Genomic DNA, 23,323 nt, shown 5'->3' with positions numbered 1-23,323 from the left:
ATTTGTGTCTATTTTTGTCCCCACCATCACTGCTTGATAACCAGTGTTGGTGTGTTTATGTCCCTGTAACTTAGTGGTTCAAAAAAGAGACTAATAAAGTAAATACCAGGCTTAAAAAATATGTACTGGGGTTGATTCAGTCAACTAAAAAGAATTCAAGGTGGTGCCCCAGCATGACCGCAGTCTAATGATTGAAACAAGTAAAAGATAAAAGATATATATGAGCTTCCACACAGTTTCCATTTTCCAAATTCACTACATGGCAGTGCTTGGTTGGAGTATAATAGGAGTGGCTTGCTCAGGATGGTGTGCAGTGGGGTTGACCCTGAAATGATGTGCTTCAGAAGAGAACCAGATTGTAGTCCTTTCCCTGCCCATGCACACACACACACAAGGTAAATTTCTAATGAAGCAAAAAGTAGCAGGTAGCTTAAATTTAAAGAAAAAAAAGAAAGAAAAGAAAAATGTAGGGTGCAGTCTTGAAAAAATCAGTGGAATCCACTACCTGGAAGCAGTCAGGTATGTCAACCATGACTTCTATGTAGCAGATAGGAGCAGTTATTAACAGGAAAAGCAACCATGAAATTCAGTGTTTCAAGATGTCTGGGAGAAGTTGACAGTTTCTGTTTTGAAGGTGAGATAATTACCAATGTGGTTTGAAACCATAGTGACCTGAGTACAATAGGAGGAAAAAAAAATCCAGGAAGGTATTGTTGTTGCTGGCAACATAAGGTTCACTCTGTCTGCCTGTCTCTCTCTCTCTCTCTCTCTCAGCCATATGGATTCCAGTTGGGAACCTGGATCCATATGGCCTTCGGGGGGTTCTAGATAAGATTTTCTTGTTGAAGCTTATGACATGGCTCAAGAAGGAACAAATAATAACAACAACAACAAGCAGGTCATGACAGGATTTGAACTCAGAATGCAAACAGCCCAAACAAATTCTGCAAGCAATCTAGTCTGATGTTCTTACTTTTCTGCTTATTCACTGCCCTGGCTTGATACTCTTTAATGAACCCCTGAAAGAATAACAGATTAAGCTGACCTTGCAGGATTTGAACTCAGGGTGCCAGGTATCAGAACAAATACTGCAAAATGTTCTATCTGAGTTTCTTAGTAACTCTGCTGATTCACCAATGCAATCTGTAAAGGATGTAAATGGGGGCAAAAAAAAAAAAAAGAACTCAAGTTGTTACTGTCCAAAAAAAAAAAAAAAGAAAAAAGAAGAATCCTTTTGAATATTTGTTCTGCACTGTGTTTCAGTCACTGTCACCTTCAGAAAAGCGGTGAACTAATGAATGGAGCATTGGAGACGTCAAAACCAACATTGCTATTATCCAACAATTATAGCATAAAATAAATAAACCAAAAATAAATTTATGCAATGCAATCATAATCACTGATCCAGAGTAAAGTTACACACACATACAAACACCTACACACATATTACACATACACACACACTCAGACATTCTCATACATTTCTTTTTACATATTTTTGCTAAGTCAGAGGAGGAGGAGTAGCACTCAGGACCTTCTTAAGAGCCTCTGTGAATGACGGGAGTGAAGGAGGGAAGTTGTTCTCTAACAAGGGATAGCATGCATGAATGCTTGCAAGGGACCTGCTTCTGCTAAAGTCGCCCAAGGGTCACTCAAGGGTCACACCTGAGGGCCAGGTAACAGGAGGTTAAACCAAGCAACACATTAAATCTACTACTACTACTACTACTAAAAAGCAAGAACTCTCTCATTCTCTTTCCCCTTCTCTCTCCTCCCTCTCTTTCTCTCCTCCTCCTCCTCTCTTTCTTTCTTTCTGACAGACTTCCATGCAATTTATGTCTTTCCAACCGACATTTAAATTTCATGCACATTATATAACATTATAATTTCACGCAAATTATAAAATGACTTGAGGGTGGCGGTGGTGATTGGTAGGAACAACTGCTACAACTGGCACTCCGTCAGTTACGACGACGAGGGTTCCAGCTTGATCCAATCCATGGAACAGCCTGCTTGTGAAATTAATGTGCAAGTGGATGAGCACTTTACAGACATGTATACCCTTAACATAGTTCTCAGGGAGAGTCAGGATGACACAGAATCTGACAAGGCTGGCCCTTTGAAATACAGGTAGAGGACTGGAACAATGTGAAGTAAAGTGTCTTGCTCAAGGACACAATATCGTTACCAGCGTTGCCTACTAGCACTTGTGCTGGTGGCACGTTAGAAAATCATTCAAGCGAGGTGATTGCCAGTGCCGCTAAACTGGCACCTGTGCAGGTGGCATGTAAAAAACACTATTTTGAGCGTGGCCGTTGCCAGTACCGTGTGACTGGCCCTCGTGCCGGTGGCACGTAAAAGCACCCATTACACGCTCAGTGGTTGGCGTTAGGAAGGGCATCCAGCTGTGAAAACTCTGTCAGAACAGATTGGAGCCTAGTGCAGCCTTCTGGCTTGCCAGTCCTCAGTCAAATCGTGCAACCCATGCTAGCATGGGATGTTAAATGATGATGATGATGATGAGATATATATATATATATATATATATATATAAGCATAGGAGTGGCTGTGTGGTAAGTAGCTTGCTTACCAACCACATGGCTCCAGGTTCCGTCCTACTGCGTGGCACCTTGGGCAAGTGTCTTCTACTATATCCTCGACCCGACCAAAGCCTTTTGAGTGGATTTGGTAGAAAGAAGCCTGTCATATATATGTATATATATATATATATATATATATATATATATATATATATATGTATGCGTGTATATGTTTGTGTGTGTTTGTACCCCCCCCCCCCCCCCCAACATTGCTTGACAACCGATGCTGGTGTGTTAACGTCCCTGTAACCTAATGGTTTGGCAAAGGGGACCAATAGAATAAGTACCAGGCTTACAAAGAATAAGTCCTGGGTTCGATTTGCTCGACTAAAGGTGGTGCTCCAGCATGGCCACAGTCAAATGACTGAAACAAGTAAAAGTGTAAAAAAGAGTAAAAGAGTATATAAATATGTATATATATGTATATATAAATATGTATGTGTGTATATATATATATGTATATATATGTATATATGTATATATATATATATATATGTATATATATATATATATATGTATATATATATATATGTATATATAAATATGTATATATATGTATATATAAATATGTATATATATATATGTATATATGTATTTATATAAATATGTATATATATATATGTATATATATTTATATATGTGTGTATATATATATATATATATATATATATATATATTTATATACATATGTATATATATATATGTATATATTTATATACATATGTATATATATATATGTATATATTTATATACATATGTATATATATATATGTATATATATATATATATTTATGTATATATGTGTATGTATGTATGTATATATATATATATATTTATGTATATATGTGTATGTATGTATGTATATATATATATATATTTATATATATATATGTATGTATATATATATTTACATATATATATATATATATATATGTATGTATATATATATATTTATATATATGTATATATGTATGTATATATATATTTATATATATATATATATGTGTGTATATATATATTTATATATATGTATATATATGTTTTTATATATATATTTATATATATATGTGTATATACGTATTTATATATATATATGTGCATATATATATTTATGTAGTGAAATTTGTAATTAATGCATACATATGTATGTGTGTGTTTGTGTTTGAAGTGATGAGTGGAGGAATTACATTGGCTGCCCCACCCCTACAGCTAATTTTAGTGTGTGAGAATGATATTGGGTATGTTTATCTACCACTGTTACTACTACTGCTATTACTGCCACTTCAACCACTATCACCAACACTACTAACACCGCCATTATTACTGCCACCACTATCAACCCCACTACCATACAGTACTGCTACTACTACTCCGCCACCACAGTAGTGCAAATATCATCATAACCACCACACTGTTAATACCACTATACCACCACTACCACCATTGTCACTACTACTATCACCACAACTACTTCGTAACACCATCACCACCACCACTACTACTACTACCACCACCATGTTCACATTCACCACTATTGTTGCTACTTGTATGAATTAGCTATGACACTTTAATAGTTCCAAGTTCAAATCTTGTCAAGGTCTACTCTTTCTTTTTTCCGTTTTGTGTCAAGTATTGAAAGCATTGGAGATGACTTAGTGTTCCTACAGAAAAATAAAATAAATGCACCCTTTTAAAGCCTAGCCAGGCTCGTGGGCCTGGTTTCTTGGTTTCAATGGCGTATGGTGCTCCCCAGCTGGACGGGACACCAGTCCTTCGCAGTGTTACTCATTTTTGCCAGCTGAGTGGACTGGAACAACGTGAAATGGAGTGTTTTGCTCAAGAACACAATGCGTCACCCGGTCCAGGAATCGAAACCACAATCTTACTCTCATGATGCTGACACCCTTACCACTAAGCCATGCACCTCCACAGTGTTCCTATAGAGCAAGGATGCAAATAAAATTGGGATTGACAGATAGATAGATAGATAGATAGATAGATAGATTGGTAGATAGATAGATTGGTAAATTGGTACATAGATAGATAGATTGGTACATAGATAGATAGACTGGTAGATAGATTGATAAAAAGAAAGAAAACATACCGCCACCACTAGCGGGATAAAGTTGTGAGACAACAGTTATTAAGAGGCTTGCAGTAATTAATACACAATATTTTGTTACTGATTTACAGATTGGTTTAGAGCTAAAACTAAAAAAAAACATGCACACACACATATACACATACATACACACACTCAGTCAGTCACGCACTTGTTTTTTCCCACCGTCTGCCATGTAACAAGAAAAAATGTGACACTTGAAGGTTTGCAATGGCATCGGTATCATGTGAGAAGACTATAAAAACTGCATTGTAATATTATATGACGACAATATAGCCTACCTAGACCGACTGCAAATTCATGCTTGAAATACAATGCAACCTTTTAGAGAAAGAGACAAGCTACTAAGAACAACACCTGACTGGTCTGTCAAGTGTTGATTACTGAAATGTGCAGCATAATTTCATGATATAACCTAGAAAGTTTTGAGAAAGAAAAAAAGAAAGCATAAGAAAATGTTATTATTATAACTTTTGATGATACATATAGTCAATTTTAGGATCATCATCATTTAACGTCCACTCTCCATGCTGGCATGGGTTGGACGGTTTGAGATGGAGCTGGCTAGCAGGGAACTGTCCAGATTCCAACTGTCTGTTATGGCATGGTTTCTATGGCTGGATGCCCTTCCTAATGCCAACCACTTGAAGTGTGCTAGGTGTTGTTTACGTGTCACTGGCACGAGTGTGTTTAGGTGACACTGGCACAGGTGCACTGATGCAGCACTGGCATGGCTGCTTTTTAAGTGACATCGGCACCTGAAAGGACAAGCTTGTATGTGTGGAAGATAGTGATTTTACTTAGCTTGACACATCTCATCAAGTACAGCAAATCGCCACATCTCCCAGTCCCTTGTCATTTCCTCAATGAAGCCCAGCATCCAAAGATCCTTTCCACCACTTCATCTCATGTCTTTCTGAGTATACCACTTCCACACGTACCCGCCACAATAAGAGCTTGGCACTTTATGCAGCTGTCCTCATCCATATGCATCACATGACCAAACCAATGCAATCTTCTCTCCTGCACACAACACCTGATGCCTCTTATACCCAGTTTTCCTCTTAAATCATTTTCACTCTGTCATGCATGCACACTGACATTACCCATCCAGTGGAGCATCCTAGCTTAATTTATTTCAAGCTTTTGTAAGTCTTCTGTAGTCAAAGCCCATGTTTGTCCGCCATGTAACACAGTTGTACGTACACAGGCACCATAAATCTGCCTTTCACTCTGAGGGTAGAATTAATCCCTTTAATATCAACTCATCCAAGACTGCTTCTTAATCTATGATACAAATTTTCTATTTTAAAATGACCCCTTCAAAACATGATGTTAATTTATGTTCAAGATAACTTTTTAATAATGACAAAGTTATTTTATTAAATTCCTCGTTATTTTTCAATAATTATTTTTAAAATTTAAATGTAATACAATGGAACATCAGTTTACAAACATCTCTCATGAACAAATCAGTTTATGACAATTTTTTTAACATAAAACATCTCGGGTGATGAGCAGTGTCTCAAGTTGCAAACATGCAAAACAGCAACAATGGTTGATGGCAAACTGATAGTGTCAGCCAGAAGAGAGTCAATTATCGTCTAGCTTTCGTTCAGTGCACATCACTGCTCAAATTTGTTGCAGTTGCTCTTAAGTTTCCTATGGGCAAAACAGTTTTGATTTGCAAACATTTCAGGTGACAAATGGTCTTCAGGACGGAATTAAATTCATAAACTGAGGTCCCACTGTAAAAGCATTGTTCTTTCAATATAAATAAAGGGTTTAAAATTTAAACCTTTTTGAAACACATGGCATTGGACCTTTTTGCAGTCAAATGCATGGGGTAATGCTAAAACTGGGAAGATAAAAAAAAAAATTGTGACAAGGGTGTAACTTATAAATGAGTAATTACTGTACATGTGTGTGTGATAATTCTATATTCAGGTATACACCTTGTAGTGAATAATAAAAGAATCTTGTGAATTCTATTTCATTGTGCGTACCTTTCCTTCGTTGGACACTAAACTCTGCTTGCAAAGACCTACTGAGGCAAGTGAAATCGAAATCAAAATCAAATTCGCAAATTTAATGACTGGCACCTGTGCCATTGGAGCGCTAAGAGCACCATCTGAGCGGGATCACTGCCAAAGCAGCTGACCAGCTTCCGTGCCAGTGGCATGCAAAAAGCACCTTTTAAAAGTGTTCGTTACCAGTGTCGCCTTACTGACACGTGTGCCGGTGACATGTGAAAAAACATTTGAGCGATGTTGTTGCCAGTGCCGCTGAACCAGCTCCTGTGCAGGTGGCACGTAAAAAACACCACTTGAGTGTCGCCGTTGCCAGTACCGCCTGACTGGCCCTCGTGCCAGTGGCACGTAAAAGCACCCAATACACTCTCGGAGTGGTTGGCGTTAGGAAGGGCATCCAGCTGTAGAAACTCTGCCAGATCAGATTGGAGCCTGGTGTAGCCATCTAGTTCGCCAGTCCTCAATCAAATCGTCCAACTCATGCTAGCATGGAAAGCAGACGTTAAACAATGATGATGATGATGATATACATATATATATATATATAGGAGCAGACATGTATAGTTGAGAAGTTTGCTATAGAACTGAGTGGTTTCAGTTCCTATGGGTGTGTTCTGTAGCCTCAGGCTGAGTAATGCCTTGTGAATGAAACTAGTTGGTGAAGACTATACACAAGATAATTGTATGAGTGTATGTTTGTATTTGCCCATTTGTGTCTTCACATTCTTTAATCCTGACAATTTATCATGGAAAAAAAAACAGGAAATAAGTAAGTTTTCCTGAATTCAAGGAAAGAACAGTGACTGGGAAAACATCCAGCTTTATAATACTGCTTCGACAACTTTTGTTCAACTGTGCCAGTATGAAAACATTGGATGTCCAAAATCATATTGGTGTGATTTTACTTATATATATGTATATATATATATATATATATATATATATATATATATAAAGAATAAAAAGTTTTGAATGGTACAACAATGCACTATAATACAAAAAATGGACTATATACTTGGTGTAATTTAGTTATCCATAGTCCTATATATAGCAGTGACTCCATCTAAGAGTATCTGAAGAAGGAATTGTATTCTGAAATACCATCGGACTATGGATAACTAAATTACAACAGGTCTATAGTCCGTTTTTTGTATTATAGTGCATTGTTGTACCATTCAAAACTTGTTATTCTTTACAAACAATACACAATGCTTCAAGCGAACTACAATACTCTCATATATAGGAAATATGGGAAGGTATACTTCTAGGAGGAAATGGAAGCATAAAATGTATAGCATTACGAGAAAATGGCCTTGAAGCATACAACAGCCAGAGAAATCGTATCCAATAACGTGTTCTGTTACATTTATCTGACCTATAAAATACTAATCAAATTTTTATACATTTCCGTCACACATTGAAAAAATACAGAAAGACATGTGAAACAATGTCATAGTAATAAACTCAAATGTTTAATTGGTGTCCATCAAAGAACTTAGATATTTAATAGCTTGAGTACTTGATAGCTATCTCTATCTGTAAAATCGTGAGCAAACTTAAATAGTGGGAAAGGGTGAGGATATAAAAAAAAGAAACGAAGATTACATGATAATATGAGGTGTGGGATGAAACAATGACCTCATCACAATCATCATCATCATCATCATCATCATTGTTTAACATCCGCTTTCCATGCTAGCATAGGTTGGACGATTTGACTGAGGACTGGAGAAGCCAGATGGCTACACCAAGCTCCAATCTGATTTGGCAGAGTTTCTACAGCTGGATGCCCTTCCTAACGCCAACCACTCCGAGAGTGTAGTGGGTGCTTTTACGTGCCACCGGTACGAAGGCCAGTCAGGTGGTTCTGGCAATGGCCACGCTCAAAATGATGTATTTTACGTGCCACCTGCACAAAAGCCAGTCCAGCGGCACTGGCAACGATCTTGCTCGAAAGTCCTTACACATGCCACGGGCACAAGTGCCAGAAAGGTGACGCTGGGCACAGGTGCCATCACGATTTCTCTTTCGCTTGCCCCAACAGGTCTTCGCAAGCCGAGTTTCGTGTCCAATGAATGAGATGACGTTGGCATGGGTGCCAGTCGTCGAATTTAGTTCGATTTCAATTTCACTTGCCTCAACAGGTCGTCGATCCATTCACACAAAAACATTTTATATTTGTAATGCAGCTTGGATGATCGTTGAGTAGATAAAATGAAGGTGTCTTTTGTCATGCTATTGTTCTTAACCGATAATGAAATACTCAAATGATCCAAACCATAACCACTACAAAAAGTTACTAAACATTAAAATAAGCAGTTCGTTCAACTCTTAGCATACTTTGAAAGGGATTGTTAATGCTATAATCACTATGTCTTGTTGTTTCAAGAGATGCTGGAAGAATTAGAAGAAAATTTCATTCTATTTTTGAATTATACTGAACTTTAAAAAAGGGAACTTAATTTAATTCGTCCTTAGTCAAAAGATGCCTGTTGTTATGTCCTATTATTTGTATTTGTGTAACATTCTCCGTTCTTTTTTTCCGTTGTTTCTGTATACATTCGCTGCTTTCTTCCACGGAATCTAATGCTCTTAGCTTAGTTTTTCCTTGGGGTTGGCCAGATTTGGAGCAATCTCAAGTATAACCAGCCAAAATTGCAGAGATAATCTGGAACTTGACTGAGGAAAGAAAACACCAAATGACTTTATTTTTGAGTTATACTGAAGTTTAAAAAAGGGAAATAGTTTTTTTAAAAAAAAGTTAACACAAGATCGAGTTTAGAATTAAAAGATCTTACTGGTAAAAACAGACTAATGCATATTAAGTTTAATATTGTCTTAGCAGTCGATTATTCAGGTATTAGTTTCTTTCCCAGGATATTTTAAAAGCTTGACTGCATCTATATTTGAGACACTGATGCATAACTACTTTATTCAGTGGAATTATCCTATATCCATTTATAGTGGTCATCAAAGAGACGAATTCTCGAGACAAGAATTTAAAATATATTTTGAATGCATTTTAATATTTTTCATCGTTTTTTTTTTTTTAACAATCTCCACACAATGTAGCTGCTTAGAGTTCCAGTTACAAATCTACTTCAAACTTAAAAGCTTGGATTCTATATTTCCCCTACATGTCTTGTGAAATTTAACTTATTCTATAAAACCAATTTGAGAGTGAATTGAATATTTTCAGTTCTAGCAATATTGAAATTGCAAACCAACGTAAAATATGAATTGATCGACTGTGTGGTTTTTATAAAAAGTTATTGTCAACAGTTAAATCAGCCATTTATTCTAAAAAACAAAAAAAAAATCTGTATACTAGGTTACCATTGAAGGTTTCGGAAATGGGGAGTAGACAGACAGCCAAAAACTGATGAAGGCTCCTTTTTCAATGTCAGCTTGTCCTGTTTTCCCTTTCTTGTTGTTTACGTATTTCACTCATTTTTGTCTTGTAGTTACTGTCCACATCTTGTATCTATCTCTCGTGTGTATGTTATTTGCACCGTTGGTGACGTCCTGTACCCATATATGCATGTGTATGTGTGTGTATATGTGTGTGTGTGTAATCAGCAGGAGTCTACAACAATGTAACCATATGGCTGAGTGTCATGCATGACACTAATCAACCATTAAATCACTTTGTAACCTCTGACAGTCAAAGTCATGAGTCATTTTTTCCAGTTACTGAAACTAGGTCTGTTTTTTTTTTTTCTTTTTGGTAATCGTCCATATTTTAAATTTTGCTTGACTCCAACGAAAATATGTTATGGCTTCAAAAGCATACAAATAAGAATAAATGAAGCTTAAATCAATTTGCTTTTTAAATGTTTTATCTTTTGCTTGTTTCACCTATTAGACCACAGCTATGCTGGGGCACCGCCTATGAGAATTTTAGTTGAACAAATCAGTTCTAGTGCTGACTATTTTTTTGTAAAGCCTTATACTTGTTTTATCAGTCACTTTTGCCAAAGCGTTAAGTTACATGAGTGTAATCACATCAACACCAGTTGTCAAGTGATGGTGGAGACACACACAATGGGTTTCTTTCAGTTTCCATCTACCAAATCCACTCACGAGGCTATGGTCAACCTGAGGCTGTAGTAGAAGACATTTATCCTAGGTGCCATGCAGTGGGACTGAACCCAGAACCATGCCTACACCTATATACTGAATATTTATTATTTTATTTTCAGATGTCTCTCATTTTAGCTATACTATCATCCAAGGAAGCTCACTTACTCCCTAGTTCTTTTCTGACAAGGGTAAACAATGTGAAGACAAATGGGAAAGTACAAACACACACACACACACACACATTATTACTCTAAACCTGAGTTTGATTCTCACTTTCATTGAGCACACTGATAAATGCTTTACACAAAAGACATATTTTCATTATGATTGCAAGATATTTTTATAATTAATTCTTTGGCTAGTCTCTGTAATTTAATTTTATTTTAAATTCTGTTTTTAATGATGAATTTAAGAATTAGGCGCAGGAGTGACTGTGTGGTAAGTAGCTTGCTTACCAACCACATGGTTCCGGGTTCAGTCCCACTGTGTGGCTCTTTGGGCAAGCGTCTTCTACTATAGCCTCAGGCCAACCAAAGCCTTGTGAGTGGATTTGGTAGACGGAAACAGAAAGAAGCCCGTCGTATATATGTATATATACGTGTGTGTGTGTTTGTGTTTGTACCCCCAACATTGCTTGACAAACGATGCTGGTGTGTTTACGTCCCCATAACTTAGCGGTTCGGCAAAAGAGATCGAAAGAATAAGTACTAGGCTTACAAAGAATAAGTCCTGGGGTCGATTTGCTCGACTAAAGGCGGTGCTCCAGCATGGCCGCAGTCAAATGACTGAAACAAGTAAAAGAGTAAAAGAGTAATTAAAGCACTCTTTGCACAAAGTATTTGCTGGCAGGTTGAATGTATTTGTACGTTTGATGTTTTGGCTATTTTAAATATTTGTGGATTTATCACCAGGATGTACAAAACCAGCAAAATTCCCATATGACACCCTGTGTCATAGATATAGATTATGTATCATATATATATCCATTTCCATTTATCTATCTATCTATCTATCTATATACATACATATATTTATATATATATATATATACACACACACACATATATATACACACACATATATATATTTATTTACTTGCTTTGTAAGATTCTTGATGTGAAATCATGTGTTGAAACAGATATTGTTATACTTGAGTACAGTCATATTTTGCCATGTGTTTAATTAGCAAAATATAACCATCCTCAGGTATAACAACACACACACACACACGCACACACATATATCAGAAAAGGGCTTGACATATTTCAGCATTTGTACATCTTAGACTTACAGCCGTTACTTATATTCATTATAGGTATGTTCTTAGTTCTACTTATTCAATCAGTCGATTAATCAACTGAAAAAATTGAACAACTTTAACAAATACCATCATCTTCAGAGTCTGTACATGAAAGCAAAAGTAACACGTGATATATTTGTATTCATACAGAGCTTGAGAAGTATTTTGTCCGGATTGATAATCCCTTTTTAATAACACTTTATAACCCATGTCAGCATGGAAAATGGACGTTAAATGATAGTGAAGTAGATGATATATATATGAGTTGATATCAAAATGGTCCAGGACTGATTATGTTTAATAAAAAATAACTTATTTACCTAAGTTTTAACAACATCTCTTTCAAAATGGTCACCTTGCACAACAATAAACCAGCCCTAGTATTTCTGCCACTTTTGGAATCCAGACACACATACACACACATATACGATGGGCTTCTTTCAGTTTCTGTCTGCCAAATCTACTCACAAGGCTCTGGTTGGCCCGAAGCTATAGTAGAAGACATTTGTCCAAGGTGCCATGCAGTGGAACTGAATCTGGAACCATGTGGTTGGGAAGCAAGCTTCTTATTGCACAGCCACTCCTGCACACACACACACACACACACACACACACACACACACACACACATATATAGTCAGGAAGTTGCCTTTTTTTTTCACCAATTATGCTCTTAGTAATATAGGTTACGACTCAGACCCACTGACTGGAGGCATCTGCTAGCAGGACTAAAGATTTGCTTGTATTGTTAAAAGCATAACAGGAGTAAAACAACAATAACTTCCTGTCTGACTATAACCAACAACTACATAGAATATTCTTTTCTACTCTAGGTACAAGGACCGAAATTTTGGGGGAGAGGGCCAGTCGATTAGAGCAACCCCAGTACGCAACTGGTATGTAATTTATCAACCTCCAAAAGGATGAAAGGCAAAGTCGACCTTGGCAGAATTTGAACTCAGATTGTAAAGACAGACAGAATACCACTAAGCATTTCACCGGCATGCAGACGTTTCTGCCAGCTGACTGCCTTAAAATATTACAACATAGAATATTACTGCTCAAAAGATTTTTTTCAGACTTGAACAACTGACCAATTATTTATATATATAAATATATATATATATATATAAATATATATATATATATATATAAATATATATATATATATATATATATATATATCTCGTTGCCAGTGCCCCTGGACTGGCTTTTGTGCGGGTGGCACATAAAAGACACCATTTCGAGCGTGGCCGTTGCCAGTACCGCCTGACTGGCCTTCGTGCGGGTGACACGTAAAAGCACCCACTACACTCTCTGAGTGGTTGGCGTTAGGAAGGGCATCCAGCTGCAGAAACTCTGCCAAATTAGATTGGAGCCTGGTGTAGCCATCTGGTTTCACCAGTCCTCAGTCAAATTGTCCAACCCATGCTAGCATGGAAAGCGGACGTTAAACGATGATGATGATGATGATGATGATATATATATATACACACACATATAGGCACAGGAGTGGCTGTGTGGTAAGTAGCTTGCTTACCAACCACATTGTTCCGGGTTCAGTCCCATTGCAGGGCACCTTGGGCAAATGTCTTCTACTATAGCCTCAGGCCGACCGAAACCGTGTGAGTGGATTTGGTAGACAGAAACTGAAAGAAGTTTGTCGTATATATATATATATATATATATGTATATATATATGTGTTTGTGTGTGTGTGTGTGTGTGTGTGTTTGTCCCTGCCAACATCGCTTGACAACCGATGCTGGTGTGTTTACGTTCCCGTAACTTAGCGGTTCGGCAAAAGAGACCAACAGGATAAGTACTAGGCTTACAAAGAATAAGTCCTGGGGTCGATTTGTTTGACTAAAGGCAGTGCTCCAGTCAAATGACTGAAACAATATAAGAGTACATAAATGTCTTTATCTTTTACTTATTTCAGTCATTAGACCGTGGCCATGCTGTGGCACCACCTTGAAGAATTTTAAGTCAAATGTATCAACTCCAGTACTTTTTTTTTTATAAACCTAGTACTTATTCTATTGGTCTCTTTTGCTGAACGACTAAGTTACAGGGATGTAAACACACCAACACCAGTTATCAAGCAATGGTAGGTTACAGACACACACACATTGATCTATATATATATACACATTTATATGACAGGCTTCTTTCAGTTTCCATCTACCAAATCTACTGACAAAGCTTTGGTCAGACCAAGGCTGTAGAAGAAGACACTTGCTCAAGGTGCCATGCAGTGGGACTGAACCCCAAGCCATGTGGTTAGTAAGCAAGCTTCGTACCACACGCTACACTCTTCAAGTGTCCCTTCACATTATAGCCATAGTTATGCATCAATTATCTCTCTAAATCCAATTTTTGTCACTTTTATCAAAATCTTTGCAGCCATAGGGAAAACACTTTTGTTCAAAATATCAAGCAAAGTATTTATCTATTTATTATAAATAATACAGTGATTCTCATTATTTCCCTATCATGAGACATTTCCTTAAGGGACCTCCCCTGACATGCCTGTACCCTGTACATTGTACTTATACTTCTTCCTTGACCATTTGGTACCAACATCCTTCATTCCCTCTTACCATTTCTCTACCTTTTGCTATTCCTCACTCTTTTACCCCTATCTTCTTGTGCTGGTGTCCCAGTAAAATGCAGCCTGTACCCCCTGTTAATTGTAGGGTGGAGAGGTCCCTTTCAGTCTTGTTGACAACATGACCATGTTCCTAGTACTGGGGACCATGAAAAATTTGCACCCACTTAATTTTGTAAAGTGGTTGGTGGTAGGAAGGGCATCAAATTGTAAAAACCAAGTCAAAATATCTAACTTATGAGGGAGGTGTGGTCCTCTAAATCATCGAGGATCACAGCAACAAGCTGCCTGCAGTATGCAGGTATGGAAAGCAGCTGTGTGAAGTTGATGGTGATGATGACAACAACAATGGTATGGATGCAAATACACTCAAAAACCCACACACACACACACATGCATACACACACACATGCGTATACACACACACACTCATTTACGTAATTTAAGTTTCAGAACATTGAAAGTGAAGAAAGGATTCAATATCTATTATCACACACACACACACACACACACATTCTTTTATGTACTTTATTCACATAGACAACACAGTTTCCCACCCCACCTGTATTCTAACTACCCTTTCTCTCGGTTGTTGATTTTCCACAAGTTGCCAAGTAATAAACCAGTCTGTGTGTGTATATATGTGTATGCATTACTGTGAACAAATGAACAGGCCGAACAATGGATGATATTTAGTTTATCTTCCCACCCACAGTCACAGGATTTTTTTCTGTTTTTTTTTAATATTTTTCCTAAGGTGTCTTTTGTGACAGTTGTTTTGATATTTCCAAACAAAACACAGATCAAAATGAACAGATTTACACATTGCTACTTTTAACTTTTTGTATTTTTCCTTTTATTCCTTGTAGTAAATACCACCATCTTCAAGGTTATTCAGTTAGTTTATAGGTTTATGGGGCTGCTAACTAGCATGGAAACTCAGGTACATTTATATGACCTTGACTCGTTATACTGAGAATTCATTTATAAATTAATTGGACTATGTATGAATTTAATTTACTTAAATTAGATCGTAAAACATTTTAGAAAACTAACTTTATGAACAAGGATTGTTTGCAATCGTGGACTAACAACTGACAAACATATTTCAAGCCCCACTATATGATTTTCTAGGTTTAAAATGTGTGGATTACATATTAGCCATAATCCCCAACATAGGTTTGATTTGGTTAGCAAAGAGTGGATTACATACTGGCTATTGTCCATATTATATTTTGATTAGGCTAGCAAACTTTGGGGTACTGATTACCAATTCCTCTAACACAGTGCTTCTGAAATAAATAATAATAAATAAATATATTAATCCAATTTACATCGAATATTTTTTTTATCAATTACAATAAGTAAAGATTACAAAATCATTTTTCAGAAATTGCATAAAACATCGGATTAACCCCATTGACAGCTTGGCTGATTTGGGCAAGTTGGTAGGGGGTCAAAAAATAAAAAATGAATAGGTCAATAATTATACAAAAAAAAAAAATGGGGCCCATATGACCCTTGTGAGGTCTATATATGATTTTGCCATTAAAATTCAAGTGCAATAAATTGGTTATGCTTTTACAATGCACAAAATATTTCACAAATTTCTTACACATTGTATAACTAAAATTAAATATTATTAGGAACTAAGGTCTTCATTAAATATCAAACTGCTGTGAGGAACCACCCAAGTAAAACAGGGTGAAGGGGTTTCAATGGTTAAGAATTACTATTCTGACATATCATTGACTTGGCTGGAGATCAAAAAAGATTTGGGACCTTGAGATTTTTACATCTGATGAAAGGGATGACAAAAGACTAGCCATTGATGGTGAGGCAGAAAAACCTGATCTTCTCTCACAAGCTTAGTGAAATACTTGTCGAAGTAGTGAGATGCTGTTTACACTCATCCCTTGCCTGTTGTTTTGTGCGTCCCTGTCTATTGCCCATTTTATGCCCTTATTTTCCCCACCACTGTTCTAAATGCCGTGCCTGTTTTGTATCTCCACATCTGGTGTTGCCATCCGGTTTCACCAGTCCTCAGTCAAATCGTCCAACCCATGCTAGCATGGAAAGCGGACGTTAAACGATGATGATGATGATGATGATGATGTTACTTATAACTGAGACAACATCTTCCTTCCTCACCCCCCCCCCCCCCCCCCCCCCCCCCCCCGCTGAATCATGATGCCTGAGTGGAGAGAAATTGCTCTCAGGTGATCTTCACATCACAGTGCAATGTTAACCCTACACTTCTGACTATGAAAAAATCTTTTATCTTTCTGCTTGCTTCAGTTATTGGTCTCTGACCATGCTGGAGCATTTCTTTTAAGCCAGAAACTTATTCTTTTGATCTCTTTTGTCAAACTACCAAGTTACAGGGACATAAACAAACCAACACCATCTGTCGAGCAATGGTGGGGTACAAACACAACACAGATATATTCAAGTATATGCACACACATACATGCATGCATACATGTGTATGGGTGTAGAAAGTGAAAAAAAAGAGAAATAAAAAAAGCTTATATATGTATATACATATACAGCAGTTTCCATCTAACAAATTTACTTACAAACCTTTGGTCAGCCTGGAGTCTAAGGTGCTGCTCAGTGGGACTGAACCCAAGACCACATGGTTGGGGAGCCTCTGGTGGTGTGGTTCTGTATTTTTCATAGTTAGTGTGGTGGGGTACGGAGATCCCCATTCATAGTTTTTGCTTTTTATTACTTTATATGTGTTCTTTAGCAATAATATTACCAAAAAACATATTCTGATACTCTTTTGCTCTTTTACTTGTTTCAGTCATTTTGACTGTGGCCATGCTGGAGCACCGCTTTTAATCAACAAATCAACCCCAGGACTTATTCTTTGTAAGCCTAGTACTTATTCTATCGGTCTCTTTTGCCAAACCGCTAAGTTATTGGGATGTAAACACACCACCATCGGTTGTCAAGCGATGTTGGTGGGACAAGGCTGGAGGGCATATCAGCCAAAACATTGTGTTAACAACAAACAAGATTAGGACAAAGATGCGTCAAATGTAAATAATGTAAATAACTGAGTGGAGTTGTGCATTAACTCAGTGTTATCCATCCATGTAATTTCTCAGCATACTCCACTATCACTGCTGCCAGATGCAAGATGCACATATACAAACATCACCTAGGGTATGAGATACCCCACTGCACCACTGGAGGGTTAACCACACTGCCATATCTAATACTGTTTATATTTTCAGTTCAATTTATTCTGACCCAGACAAAATCTCATTCTGTAGGATAAAAATCTAAACTCTGAAGAAAATTGGTGATGCTTTGTATTTAATAGAAAAATACATAAAAGAATTGGATCAGTTCAATTGGTGCAACACATGAAAGAAGCAAGGCACAAACTATTAGATTTTTCCCTTCTCATGACAACTGAACTTGTCCAATCCCCTCCTACTGATTATTAGTAGCCTACCAATTACACTGATTTACTATCCTCAGTTCACAGTCAATTGTGGAAACCTTATTTCGTCATTGTTCTTCCTTTTTTTTATTATTTCGCCCAATGTTGATTTCACATAACCTTGATCTTTGTTTAACTGTAAGAACTGAATTGGGTGAAGTCTTTCTCTTCATATAAGTTGCATTATTACAAGTTTGTATGGAAAGTTTCACGATAATTTTCAAGGTCTCCTTTGAAGCTTTTATGTCAGCCAAGTGAAAAGGTTTCAACACTTTTATTACCATATTTCTGTTGAAATGTTCTGCTTCTATTTCAAATCAGCTTAAAAGCTGCACTCCATGCAAACTTTTAAGCTTGTTCCTACAGAGCTCTAATTGGGCCTGCAGCTTAAAACTAAAGTGAGCAATAATAATAAAGCATTTATTGTTATCCTACCAACATGATATTATTTTAAATTTAGTTTAAATGAAAAACTTCTAAGTCCACACATCCTCATCCAGACCTGATCCCAAAGCTGGATGTTCAAGAACCAAATGAAGGGCAGATTTTCAATCCTGGTATCATCCTGATTCCAAAAAGGTATAATATGTTTATGTAGAGTAAACGTAAGCTGAGATACAGGGAACCCGGCAACAAGCTGGCAGAATCATTAGCATGCCAGGTGAAATGTTTAGTGGTATTTTGTCTGTCGCTACGTTTTGAGTTCAAATTCCGCTGAGGTTGACTTTGCCTTTCATCCTTTTGGGGTCGATAAATTAAGTACCAGTGAAACACTGGGGTCAATGTAATCAGCTAGTCCCCTCCCCCAAAATTTCAGGCCTTGTGCTTGTAGTAGAAAGGATTATTATAAATAATTTTGAAAATACTGAATTCAGTAAAATAACTTCTTTATTATTAAACTGATTTATTGAGGACATAGATTTATCAAAAAAATCTTTCACTTTAAAAAAACATTTGAAATCGGAAATCAATCACTAAAACAGCTACCCCTGAATTACTTCTACAAGGAAACAGAAAAAGAAAAAAGGGGCGGGGGGTTAAGCAATGAAAGGTAAGGGAGGGAGTGAAAGGAAAGTAAATTAACATGAAATTTTAATGGAAGGCTTAAATTTAGATCGCTTTCAAGCAGGAAGTTTGTGTCCCTGAACCAGTGGTAGTATTACTAATATCAAAAGAATTTAGGCTAATATCAAAAGAATTTAGTCAAAAAATTAAAACGTAATTTTTTGCCTATCTTTCTATTAAAATAGATCATTTATCCTGCTGATCTTATCTGAAGGCTTACACAGGGTGTGTGAGGGCTGGGTTTCTGTTTTTTTTTTAAAAAAACAAATTTTGATTAACCTACATTGCCTTTCACTTTGATCTCCACAATTCTTTTTTTTTTATGTCTCTTATACTTAGACTGTCTTTTTTTATGTGTAGTGGCGCGTGTGGCCGCCATCTTGGGAAGTGCCATTGCGCATGTGCAAGGGATTAGCCATCAGCGGAAGTACCCAAGCATGCATGCGCAATGCAACAGGTGGAGAGAAAGCAATAACGTTCTCTCTCTTTTCTCTCTAGCAGCGGTGGCGACAACACGTGTCCCAACTCGACCCCGACATGTGGTCGAAGCTTGTTTTGGTATTCTAGTGGCATGCCTGTTCACCCAGGAACGAAACGGCTCTACACCAACCTAGAATAAATTATTGATCTGTTGTTACCGTTATCCCTCGTGTTGTTGTATTTCTGGATTTTAATGATTAATATAAGAACTGGGGAGAGACGGCCGAGCCATCATATCTCATCCAATTCTTATATATGTATTTTAATTTTTTTCCTTGTAAGTCTATGTCTAGTGATTTATTTAACCACTCTGCTCTGAGCAAAATCTACTCTATTCACTAACTAGACACTATTGTTGTTACTGATCTCTTCTTGCCTTTATACAGTTGTAATCAGTTTTACAAATCAGATCTTTGAGATAATGTGTGCACAATGTTAAGCAAATTGCTTTACCATAAGGAAGGTGAGAAGTCTAACATTTTAAGCCAGAACTCGTCATCAGAAAGAGATAAAATATTTATTAGTTGTAAGTAATAAGTAAATACATAAGGAGTAGCATGAGTAAAAAACAATTAATGATGAAGATTAAAAGAAAGGGAGAGATAATAAGGAAAAAAAATTATTTATCCACCACTACAAGTTAATATTTCATCTCTTTACAATCAAGAATTATGCCTAAAATGTTAGCCTTCTCATTTTTCCTTGCCACAAAATAATTTCTTCCACTTCATCAGTGTTTTGTATTTACCATTTACTAACACTGAACCATCACTGGTTTCTCCAGAATCTACTATTTCACTGCAAGAAAGTGGGATCTTGTTCAGTTTTAAGTACGAACTGAACTCATTTCCTCAAAGATTTCTAAGTTTATTTATTGATCTTTGCATACTGGTAGGGATCAGAAAGGTTTAGCTTTTCTGAATGGAAGTGTGAGGGAGGAGGGTTAAGCAATATCAGCCTCACGCTTTCATTCAGGCCTGCTTCCCTTTAGAAATAAGATGTGGTGAAGGCAGCTGGAGGTACATCTAGACACAGGGGATCAATAAGACCCCTGTAATGTGTCATCATGCTCCCAACATTCTATGTTTACTGAAGCTGTTTGATGATTAAACACATTGTTGTTCTCGTTTGTCCATTCCTTCAGATTTAGTCTTCTCATGTTATTATAGACACACCTTAGCTCACTAATGGTTATCCTCACCTGGTTTAATTTAGCAGTCAGAATGGTCTGCCAGCTACTTTACATGACACAGCTTCTTAAAGCCACAGGTTAGATGTGGCACTCTACACAGCTGCTATCATTATCTATTGTAACGACACCTCAACACTATTTGCGTAGCAGCCATATTTTGTAGAAAAACTTTCTTCTAGTACTTACAGAGACAGGATAAAGTAAGATTTCTGACATGCAAACATGCATGCAAAACGTGTTTGGTGTAATAAGTAATTCAGTTGCTTGTTGTAGGATAGATACAAGGTTCAACTCCTAGGGTAGGGCCTATTCTATTTTAGCTGTCCCACCTATGCCAGCATGAAAAAACAAACAGATGTAAATGATGATGAAGTTTTTAGAGTTCTCTTAAGTGAATGGCTATCTCCTGCTACATCTTAAAAATCTGAACATTTGATTTCATTAAGAAGCATTATAAGTTAATTATTCAATAAGAAATTATAACATTTGTAATACTCTGTGACCTTACCAACAAATCTGTGAGACCTCAGGAATCTCTCATATTTCTGTAACAATGTGACCAATATTACCTTATCTGTTGTACCATCTGAGTTTGATTCCCAGACTGGGCTGTGTTGTGTTCTTGAGCAAGACGCTTTATTTCACTTTCCTCCAGTTCTCTCAGCTGTAGAAATGAGTTGGGATGTCACTGTTGCCAAGCTGTATTGGCTTTTGCCTTTCCCTTGGACAACATCAGTGGCATGGAGAGGGGAGGCATGGTATGTATGGGTGACTGCTGGTCTTCCATAAACAACTTTGCCTGGATTTGTGCCTTGGAAGAGAACTTTCTAGGTGCAATCTCATCATGACTGAAGGAGGTCCTTCTTTCCAGCACCATCTGATCCAAAGAGACTATGCCATTACATGTAACCATACATCATTACATCTATCATACCATGTGCCTATACCCCATTATATATATCATATCATATGTCCATACAATAACATCTGGTCCCACAACATTATACAGCTATTACGCCATGTATTCATGTGGTATTATCATCAGATCTTACAATGCTCTGAAACTATGAAACTATACCCTCACGTGTAGTAATTCTACCACTACATCCATTAAACGAAACCATCACACGTAACCCTTAACACTGCATCTGTTGGACCTTGTACCTGTTCACTTACATCTGTGCAGCTATATAATCTGTGTCACCATATCATCACACCTTGACCTTGTCTACAAAAGGCTTCCTTCTTTTTTTTACTTAGATACAAGTGTTTGATCAGAAAACAGAAAATCAGAAAGTCAGACCTCCCCTCAGATATCTGTCGTAAAATCTTGCTGACCCAACACCCAGACGATGAATCTAAATACCAAGTTGGAGCCACAAAGGTAATTATAATTCACTGATCATCTTTTGGTTTTCTGGTAGAGGGAAGAGATGATGCTAACATTGAAGAAACCTTTATTATTTTGTTTGTTTATTTTTATGGTTTATTTCTTAGATGAAGCAACAAGTGCAAGGTGTTCAAGATAAAGTTGATGACTTATGTTGCCTTTTTTCAATAATAGCTTGATGTATTACTGGTGGACTGTCAGTTGCACTGGAGAACATAAAGACTCATGTTGTAGTTGAGAAAAAGTTTGTTGACATTGAGGATTGGCAGCAATCTGAATATCAACTTCAAATTTTGGCACAAGTCAGCAGTTTTGAGGGAGGGGTTAAGTTCATTACGCAGACTCCAGGGCTCAACTGGTACTTATTTTATCGACCCCAAAAGAATGAAAGGCAAAGTGGACCTCAGTGGAGTTTGAACTCAGAACATGAAGACAAGCAAAATGCCACTGAGCATTCCACCCGGTATGCTAACAATTCTGCCAGCTTGCGGCCTTTAATAAAGTTACCAGAAGGTGGAAACAAAACTCAAACCCATACCCCTCAGATACCAGTGGTTAGGGCAGTGGACTCGCGGTCATAGGATCGCGGTTTCGATTCCCAGACCGGGCATTGTGAGTGTTTATTGAGCGAAAACACCTAAAGCTCCACAAGGCTCCGGCAGGGGATGGTGGCGAACCCTGCTGTACTCTTCCACCACAACTTTCTCTCACTCTTACTTTCTGTTTCTGTTGTGCCTGTACTTCAAAGGGTCAGCCTTGTCACACTGTGTCACACTGAATCTCCCCGAGAACTCTGTTAAGGGTACACATGTCTGTGGAGTGCTCAGCCACTTGCATGTTAATTTCACGAGCAGGCTGTTCCATTGATCAGATCGACTGGAACCCTCGATGTCGTAAGCGACGGAGTGCCAACAACAATTAGGTGTGTCTCCAGTAGGGGTGACATCATGTCTCACCACATCTTTGAATTGGGCCTTAGGCTCAATTTAGATAAC

General features: G+C 37.3%; 1 protein-coding gene across 5 annotated transcripts in view; it reads left to right on the top strand.

Annotated features, from left to right (window-relative positions):
• LOC106881175 (unconventional myosin-XV) overlaps positions 1 to 23,323 on the top strand; it is a 329,895-nt gene that overhangs the window by 136,073 nt on the left and 170,499 nt on the right. For all 5 annotated transcript variants that reach the window (XM_089364116.1, XM_052973941.2, XM_052973940.2 and 2 more), the window contains one exon: positions 22,199 to 22,322. In XM_089364116.1, the coding sequence (XP_089220242.1) occupies positions 22,199 to 22,322 (124 nt within the window). The remainder of the gene's footprint in view (positions 1 to 22,198; positions 22,323 to 23,323) is intronic.

Source organism: Octopus bimaculoides, chromosome 16 (assembly GCF_046866305.1).
Source record: "Octopus bimaculoides isolate indiv1 chromosome 16, ASM4686630v1, whole genome shotgun sequence".
Classification (NCBI taxonomy): domain Eukaryota; kingdom Metazoa; phylum Mollusca; class Cephalopoda; order Octopoda; family Octopodidae; genus Octopus; species Octopus bimaculoides.
Note: the sequence above shows the minus strand (reverse complement) of the source record. Positions and strands in the feature narration are given on the sequence as shown.